At 39.6% G+C, this 9,565-nt stretch overlaps 1 protein-coding gene across 1 annotated transcript in view; it reads left to right on the plus strand.

Annotated features, from left to right (window-relative positions):
- The window catches only part of LOC138056641 (A disintegrin and metalloproteinase with thrombospondin motifs 20-like), a 41,988-nt gene extending 33,069 nt beyond the window's left edge, over positions 1-8,919 (plus strand). The window contains exons 12-27 of the mRNA XM_068902481.1: positions 106-211; positions 637-780; positions 1,074-1,218; positions 1,685-1,789; positions 3,200-3,342; positions 3,455-3,518; positions 3,639-3,759; positions 4,210-4,346; positions 4,982-5,099; positions 5,314-5,406; positions 5,496-5,662; positions 5,737-5,869; positions 6,155-6,281; positions 6,402-6,606; positions 7,355-7,522; positions 8,779-8,919. Coding sequence (XP_068758582.1) covers positions 106-211; positions 637-780; positions 1,074-1,218; positions 1,685-1,789; positions 3,200-3,342; positions 3,455-3,518; positions 3,639-3,759; positions 4,210-4,346; positions 4,982-5,099; positions 5,314-5,406; positions 5,496-5,662; positions 5,737-5,869; positions 6,155-6,281; positions 6,402-6,606; positions 7,355-7,522; positions 8,779-8,838 — 2,036 coding nt within the window. The 3' untranslated portion in view covers positions 8,839-8,919. The remainder of the gene's footprint in view (positions 1-105; positions 212-636; positions 781-1,073; positions 1,219-1,684; positions 1,790-3,199; positions 3,343-3,454; positions 3,519-3,638; positions 3,760-4,209; positions 4,347-4,981; positions 5,100-5,313; positions 5,407-5,495; positions 5,663-5,736; positions 5,870-6,154; positions 6,282-6,401; positions 6,607-7,354; positions 7,523-8,778) is intronic.
- The last annotated feature ends 646 nt before the right edge of the window (positions 8,920-9,565 follow it).

Here is a 9,565-nt window from a genome sequence, read left to right on the forward strand (position 1 = left end):
GGAATCATTGTTGCGTAGTTGTTTCAGTGTTTTTTCCTTTCACGTCATGGCGGGTCTTTTTTCTTTTTTCGCATGCGATGACATTGTTATTCTTCCTGACTCCAGGTCTTGCTGAGCTTGGTACCATGTGTAATCCGTCTAAAAGTTGCGCCTTGGCTGAAGACAATGGACTCAGCACAGCTTACACAATAGCACATGAGCTAGGGCACGTGTGAGTATCCCTCCTTTACCCAAATTCAAGCAAAGAAACTGTCGAGCGAAAAAAAAAAACCCGCTTAAATGAAAAACGAGAATTATTGGACAGTCGGCAATGGAATGACATATCCCAGTTGTAAACTGAGCAGAAACACGCAGAAGCGCAGCGGTGAATTGATTTCCGAGTTCCCTTCATATAAGAGCAGAGCAATAATTGCGCCCATTTGTGATCAAATATCTCACAGTTGAAGTAAAACAAAGGAACATGACCAAAGCTTTTCAGTTATACACCATGAACGAGCTTAACTGTGGGCCGTGGATCTAGCTGCGTTTGCAACTCTTGTCTTTTTACTTTTTTTTGCAAGACTTAAACTTTTGGAAAACTAAATGGAAAGCGTTCTGCATTAATCAGGGGCTAATCAATTATTTTCCTTGCCACAGGTTTGGGTTGCCTCATGACGGCGATAATAACAGATGCACACGCAGCAGGGGTGATCAGCATTTAATGGCGCGCTCTTTGAGTTATGATAATAAACCTTGGTCCTGGTCTAATTGCAGTCGCGACAAGATCACTCAGTTTTTAGAGTAAGTATGATCGGGTACGATTATGATATTCCTGTCAAATATCCGACATGCGTCCCAGCACAAATTTATTAGAAGGTGAAATTTCTGTTAGGAGCGCCGATTGCTATTCTTATGATGTTTCCTTCATCAAAAGGTGCAACAACAAAAATTATTGACGCGTGTTTAAGATTGATCAATCAAGGTTCACACTTCAGGTTTCCGAAGTGCAGATCTTTCATTTGGCTTTGCTTCAGAGGGCCTGTTAAGTCTTATGATTTAAATGAAACTCATCCAGTGCTGTAATTCTGTTGTAGTTTAGGATATGGCTCGTGCTTAACAGACAAACCAGACGATAAAACTGAAATAAAATTGCAGGAGCGACTTCCAGGTGAAGTTTACAGTGTCGACAAGCAATGTCAAATGGTGTTTGGTGAAAACTCTTCACTCTGTCCATTTATGGTGAGTTTTGCATGTCGAATTGATCGGCTTCTTTTTGGACAGTAATTTCAAAACAAATGTTTTAGACTTGCATAAAATAAATAAATATGTATAGTTTTAAGTAAATTCTCTTAGAGTACTTTCCGCTTTGAGCCGCAGTCACAAAAACCCTAGCTGAAGTTTCTCCTCTTCAACAGGCAAATAAGCAATAGTTATGCTCCCATTCTTTAAAGCCACTGAGGAAAAAATACACCAGTGTTGGCAGATATTAAGTTCTTTGGCCCATATGCAGAAATTCTCGTGGCTGGTAATGGATCGTCGGTCATACGATTTGTGTCGCCTTCTCTTACATACATACCTAGTTTATTGAAAGGTCAGTAAAAATGGCAGCCAAAGTCTGATGTGGACCTTCCACAGTCCAAAGATGATGACGACTTTGACGAAGGTTTTTAATGGCTTTGTTTTGTTTCGTTTTTTTTTTTTTTAGGAACCTTGCAGACGGCTGTGGTGCGTCAAGATGATTGGACACCGAAGAGGTTGCTCAACACATCACATGCCCTGGGCGGACGGAACTCCTTGTGCGAACAGAAAGGTGAGCCAAGTAACTGTGCTCTGTTGCCAATGGCAAAGCTTAGAAACTAGAATTTTTCGATGTGCAATGATGAAACGGTTGAGGCGGAGAAAAGGCGGGGCCCGTTGCTAATGAATAATTAGTCATTTGTTATTGCATAAAACAGAGGTGGTTGATATGCATTTTAAATAAAATCAAAAAGTAACCACATAGATATATTTTCAATAAGCCTCAATTAAACTACTTTTGAATTATAGCTATCTCTATAGAGTACAGGTTTAAGATCTACTCGCGAAGTTTGCGTGAGATGTTAGGAGGTCGAGGTCGAGGTCTTGCATGTAAGAACAGGCTGAATACGTGTTTAATCAAAATCCCCCGGAGGAGCTGAAATGAATTATCCTCCCTCAAATACTACACTTTTGAAACCGTAATTTTTGTTCGTGTCTTTTCAGCTAATGAATGTCACATTGATTTCTCTACCGGATATAACAGCGAGGAATGCAGTTGACTCTCCTCGTTGGTATCTATACCCTCTTACTGTGAAATTAAAAAAAGCGCGAGAATTTGGTCACTTAGGTGACCTTCGAACACTATCTAAGTTTAAAACATTGTCTTCATTTCTGAATGAGTCAAATCCCAAGTTTACTCTGGTTGGTGATGATTGAATACGATCATGAGTCATGCCATAGTTGTCTTCCTCTTGAGAAAAAAGTTGTAGTATTTGACCTTTTAATTACGGGGTAATGACAGCAGTTTTCAACCATTTATTCTACGCACGCGATGAAGTGACTTCATGTCCATGTTTTAACAGAGAACTCCTCTATTGCGAGCATCTTCCGGGTCTTTTCATATATTACAAGGTTACAGCTCATGGTGTATTGGTGAATGGGATTTCTTGTTTTAAATTCTTTGTTTGAAGACCCCCAACATGGGATGGCCACAATACCTCTAACTGACTCGAACAGAACTATGTGGACAACTCAATGGACTAATTTGTTTAAATTCACACCCACATTGATCATGCAGATTCAATTAACGACCGTCAAGTGTTTTTCACTTTGTAAAAGGCGAGAAAAGGTCCGATATCTAATTACCATAAAGGCGTATTTCACATAACGCACGCATGTTTCAAGGTCTTTTACTTCCCCCCTCCCCTTCGGCGCTAAGTGGTTTGAATCTTAAGAAAAAACATTCCAATTCCGGGAATAAGTCCTATCTCGTAACTTTTAAAAGCTCATATCCTGATGCGAACTATTCGATTTTAATGCAAGGGTTTGACGAGAAAATGACGAGTCCACTTTTTCCCGAAAAATTCAATGCCGTGAGAAAATAATGAAAATATGCTAAAGAAAGAAACAAGAACGTTAACTCGGAAGGAAGAAATGAACGCAACTATGAATCGCCTTTTAATTACTTACATTTGCTTTGCAGTGGTGTATCCGGGGTAAGTGCGTAAAGAATCGGAGACTGAAGCCAGTGGATGGCCAATGGGGAGAGTGGGGTCCTTATATGGAGTGCACCCGGGAATGTGGCGGAGGGATTATGCATTCCTACCGCCAGTGTAACAACCCCAGGTAAGTTCCAGAACGTTCGGTTGATTCACGCGCTGTGCTTTTTAAAAATTGTCGGCAAATCTGTCCAGGATACTGTTGAATTCTATTTTGACTTGGGATCTAATTCTTTTAGGCCGGAAAATGGTGGAAAGTATTGCATTGGTTTAAGAAAAAGATTTAAGTCTTGCAACGCACAAGTAAGTACGTTCATGTACTGACTTATTAATTTCCTGTGCTCAAAATTAGTTTTTGGCTCTCGTTCAGGTCACGACGTTGCACATTGTCGACTGAAATCGAAATTCTCCCAACTTTAACAGGAATGCTCAAAGGAGTCAGCGGACTTTCGCGCCTTGCAGTGTGCTAATAACCATGCGCGGACAATAACTTCAGGCTCCAAAAGTTACAGAATCAGACAATGGGTACCCAAGTACGCTGGAGGTATGAGTACTAACAGTGTCTTGTACTGTAACTAAATAAGGGTTTTGCAAAACTTTTTCTCGTATTTTCTTGTTTGGGAGCAGTGCTGGCGCTATGCTTGGAGCTGTCGCCTTTCACTGCTCCCAGTGGTTTTTCCTCTTGTTATCCTCTTTCATCTTAAACCAACATTTCATTTGATGTGATTAGATTTGATTTGCAGTCTCCCCAGTTAGTTGAGCACTTTGCTCAGCTAGGTGAGCTTAAGATTTTGATAGTGATAATTATTAATGGTACTTGCTGGTACTCTTCACTAGACAAACGAAGATGAAAACAAATGTGACTAAACGAGTTCTGTTAAGTTTCCCCCGAACAAATCATTGAAGATGAAAATCTCATCATTTCTCTTTTACTGAAAAAGCTGTCCTAAATAATCGTTATAACTCAGTGTAAATGTTCGATATTTTGGAACAGTTCGCAGAGAAAACCAATGCAAGCTCTACTGTCGAATGGCTGGCACTGCGATTTATTTCAAATTGAGAGACAAAGTTATCGATGGAACGCCATGTAACCAAGATACCACGGACATCTGCGTGGATGGAAAGTGTATGGTAAGCACTGATAGTTGTTAATAAAAAAATTGAATTCTCCCTGTGATATCATCGTCTAATGAGGCAAAGAGACCGGGAAAATTAGAGAAATATTTTATACTGCCTATATTTGAAAGCAAATTCGCCGTGCTTTTTGTGACCAAGTCAAAGCTGAAGGTTAATGGTGGGAGGTTTGATTACCGTATAAACCAAACCTTGTTGATTTTTTACCGATGACGACAGAGCTTCACAGAAAATGAGCCAATCACGCCACAGAGTAGCTGAATGCAGTTGGTGCAGTTTATGCGCGCGCAAATGCCTGCAATCAAGACACACCTGCTTTTTCTTTTGTTTTTATCCCTCAAAAACCAACACTTGACTTCAATTGCGTTAATTGTTAATTTCAGTTTACAGTGTCCCCTTTAGTGCTCCAGTGCTAGAACGACTAGACACTTGAATAAAGTTCCTTTTCTTTCCTTTCCTTTTGGTCGAGCCGGAATGTATCACTCGCTTTTGCTTTTGCATTGTCTCCCATTGACTAAGGCTGTGGCGCGAGATTTTCAACCAATCCCTTACTGTAATAAAGCCAACTACCGTCGCAGGTTTCCTTCTCACCTGCTGAATACTCAGTCAAATGATTTCTTGATCTTTTGCAGCCAGCAGGGTGTGACCGAATACTTAACTCCGATAAGAAGAAAGATAAGTGTGGAGTGTGTGACGGGGATAACTCTTCTTGCAGACGTTTCTCAGGAACTTTCAACCAGACAAGGTTTGGTAAGGCGTTGCTAAATGTGTAATGAATTTCGCAAAACAGATAGAGCAAGCCATGATAGTTTACCTGGGTCGTTTGTGAGAAATTGTACTCCGTAAACATGATTTAATATGTCAGCCTTGTCTCATAGCAAAGGGCGTAGTTAATAATCACACTAGTAACACATTTTCCCATATCCAACTGCACCGACTAAGTTGCGCATGTCTTCTTTTGCAGGATACAACTACATTTTTACAATCCCCGTAGGATCAACGGACATCGTGATTATCCAATATGGATGGAAAAATCGAGAAGACTCTAGTTATCTAGGTTGGTAATTGTGGATGATGCTGTCGCACTTTTTTGTCTACGGGATGCTGAGAAATTCTCACACTTTGGTTTGATCTCATTTTTTTCAGCCCTTCAAAGTGACAGCGAGAAGTTTCTTTTGAATGGAGGAATGATTATCGGTTTGGGTGTTAGAGAATTCTGGGCAGCGGGATCGAAAATCTGGTATTCTGGATCAGAAAAACCGATTGAACAAATCAAAATTGATGGAAAAACTACAGAACCAATCAAAGTGCACGTAAGAAACGAGTGATCAATCAAGTTGAATTTATGTGGAACAAAAAAAATCCTGCTTTTCATTTTTTTTTGCAGGTCCTCGAGGTGGGAGAAGTTGTACCACCCAATATTCATTATTCTCTTAATCAGAAAGTAACTGAGCCTGAGAAGTTTGTTTACAAATGGGATCACCTAGGAACCTGGACACAGTGTAGCAAACTTTGTAAAGGCAAGAAATCGTTCCAAATAAAGTCGTAGCTCGTGAAAATGACTGTGTTTAAACTCACAGTTCGTGCGGCTTTATTCGGCTGTCTCTACTGAATGGAATGGTTAAATGAATCTCATTGCATAATTTTGTCATGTTTTTTAATATTTGGTCAAAGAGAGTGCTCGAATCTTTAATGACTTTCAGATTGGAGTCCAGAGCAACTTCAACTAAAAATTTTCTTCCAAGCTAGGCATGTGCCTGGGGAAAGTACATTGTAGCATGAATAGAAATCGCTTCTTTCCATAGGGCAGAGAAAACGACGACCTAGATGTGTCCGCGCTATTGATGGTCAACAAGTGTCTAATGCGAGATGTGATCAAAGGACACGACCGAGCAGTGTCACCGAAGATTGTAACATCAGTTGTCGCCTGAGGTGGGTAATGCAATCCACAACATTAGTGCCAAGCGTTAGTATATGTGTAACGCAACCACTAGGAATCATAAAGTAACAAACAGCAAAATTTTGTCCATCTTTAATTTATCTCATTTGTAGCTGGTTTATAGAACACCGTGGAAAATGTTCAGCGCGTTGTGGTGTTGGCTACCAAACTCGAAGTATACGGTGCATACGAATAAACAGTGACCGTTGGGGAGTGGTACTAGAGAAACATTGTCCAGCAAGTACCAAGCCCCCTGTGGTAGTATCATGCACTGGAACATGCGAGGGAACCAGATGGAATTATACTGAGTGGTCCAAGGTACATATGAGTTACTGAGGTTAAAACAAAAAGTTTAGTGCTGATTGATCTAAGACTACTTTTAACCAAAATTGCTTGTAATCTCGCGATCTGATTAGCTAATTTGCTGTTGAGTTGATTAGAGTCTAGACAACGCTGTTCGCGTCAATGTGTGAGGCAATTGTAATAGCCAATAAGGAACGCTCATTTTGGAAATAAACCAATCAGTTTGTGAAAAGGTAAAGACAACGCTTGCTCTTTTATTGCTCATGATCTTTGTTGCGCTCTGGCGTTGAATAGTGTGGTTAAAAGAAACTCGAATGTAGTTCAGCGTTGTCTGTACTCTCATCGACAACGATATTTGCCATCACAGTGGTCAAAATGTTGTGCGCCTCGTGAGTCTACAACAAATTTTCACCACTGTGGTGGCGAATATCGTTGTCGATAAGAGTACACAACGCTGAACCACATTCGACTTTTTTAATTTTTTTGGCTTAGTGAGGTTGAGAAGTTAAGCATTCAAAAGCAAATTTTGCTTTATGCATGACGTCACGGCGGCCACGTTGGTGTCCCTAAACAAGAAGAAACGTCAACCATGTTGTTTCCCCGAGCCCATCCTCCAAATATTTGGCCTCATTTTGTTTTGTTTCGGTTGAAACAAACTATGGCCGCTGATCACGTCTGTGAAACCGAGAATAGCGAGACCTTTATCGACTCTCGGTTGGAAACCGCTCATTAAAGTGACGTTATGATTCGCTCATAATTACAGTGCTCCAAGAGTTGTAACGGCGGGAGACAGACTCGTAGAGCTGAGTGCGAGGATGACTTTGGAGCAACTTTAAAAGAGATGGATTGTCGCCCATCTGACAAAGAACCACTAAGAAGACCTTGTAACACTTTTATTTGTCCTTGGTGGACCAACGGAACTTGGAGCTCGGTAAGTTTTGCGGGCTTCAAATCACTCATTATCGGTAATTTTGATGAAACGCCCCTTGTTTTTTAAAAGTATTTGCGTGAAATGAAAGTTGAAAAGATTATCTCAGTGAACGATGTGATGCGATGCGGTAGTATATATCTTACTTTCAGTTCATGTTAATTCCCAGTTCAAAGACAAGGCATTTCATATATTCTAAATGCATTTCATTATCGTTTGTGGAATATAACTTGTTCTACCAAGGTAAACAACTTTATTACGCTAACATTAGCATTAATATTATTATACATTTCACAATATTTAATGAGAAGATCATATACATATGGGCTGTATGTGGCTAAATATAGTGACCGAGCTCCTGGAGGGGGGACTGGAAACTGGACACTTCAAAGGCCTTTTTCTCAAAATCTAGCCGTACGACCAGGGTTAAAATTTGGGAATTAGTAAGCAATATAAAGACGAAAACCGTCACATTTTTTTTAAAAGATCTATGAGACAGTTTTTCAGTTATTATCAAAATAGACGAAAATCGACGTTTCTGCCATTTGAGAAAACGTTTCTGACAGATGTAACTATTTCTATTCATGACTTTTTTTCCCGCTAAATAAATCCTGAAATTTCAAGGTTGGGTCGTCCCGCGAGTTCTTGAGAAAAAGGCCTCTGAAATGTCTAGTTTGCAGTCCCCACTCTAGGAGCTCGGTCACTATATTCACCATTTCCCCTGATTTGCATTTATTTGTTAGGTAAAATTACATTTTACGTTAATTGCAGTGACTAACACTTCAGAAGAGACATCCTGTTGCTTTAATTTCACATATTTCAAAATCTTGATCTTTTTCCTCGGAAAACTGTAGTAAGCCACCTTAAGTTGTTCCTCTAACTGCGACTGATGATCTAATTTGTAACTTTCATTTCACTTTCATTCCGTACTTCTATTATATATGACATTTCTTATATTCTCAATTCATATTATTGACATTGTTTTGACGAAATTGCTTTTGTCGGTAATGTCACCAAGGTTGGCCATTTCAAATACCAACCTACGATTTGATATAAATTGATTTGATTTGATTTCCGTACAGCGGTGTCCCCAATTAGTGCTCCAGCGCTAAATACAGCTGACACTTAAATAAATTTCGTCATTACGAATATCATTATTATTGACTATCAGTTATAATTGTGAAGTTTTTTTTCGTAGTTATTTTTTTAGAAGATGACTCTTAATGTACCATTAACATAACATTCCTTTCTCAGTGCAGTGTGACTTGTGGATCTGGTCAGCAGACTCGCGAGTTAAAATGCATAAGCGAGCGAGGTGACGTAACACAGGCATCATGTGACCAGAAAAAGAAGCCGGAAAGCACAAGATCATGTGACATGGACTCTTGTCCCTATTGGTTCGCGGGTAAATGGACTGACGTAAGTGAAAAGCCGAAAGCGTTTATGATTCTCCTAAGCAAAGTTAATATTTCTTGCGCATTTTTTTTCTTTTGAGCAAGACAACCGCGAACCTTTTCAAAAATTTTTGCAACCTATAGCTGTTCATAGACATAACCAGGGCTGATCATTTCCTTAACCATGTTTCAAATAATTCGGCCCTGAAGAGTCAACATTATGGCACTCTTGTATCCATAGCATCGAGTTACCACCAATAAATATTCTTCTAAGAGTATCATTAATTATTAAGTGCGTTCGTGGGGTCGAAATATGGGGTTTTAGAATATGCGAGGGAGTATATGATGTTTCCGTCTTAGTTAACATCCTAATTCGAACGTGACATGATGCCCTTACTTAAACATCGATATATACGTAAATCCTTAAGAACTAGGCGTTTAGAATGCTACATAAAATCCTAGCAGAAGAAAGGACCAGTTGCCACGATGTAATACGTGGCTGTGTATAGCAACACGTAAACAGCGTATTTGCATGTTTGGTTAAGCAACAATTCTTCCAATTCGTATCAGGCGAGTAACTGATTTACTTATCAACTAATAGTTCGACAGGTCACGTTAACTAAGTGTCACGTTTTCCTCAACTTTACATTTA

Source organism: Montipora capricornis, chromosome 7 (genome assembly GCF_036669925.1).
Source record: "Montipora capricornis isolate CH-2021 chromosome 7, ASM3666992v2, whole genome shotgun sequence".
NCBI lineage: Eukaryota > Metazoa > Cnidaria > Anthozoa > Scleractinia > Acroporidae > Montipora > Montipora capricornis.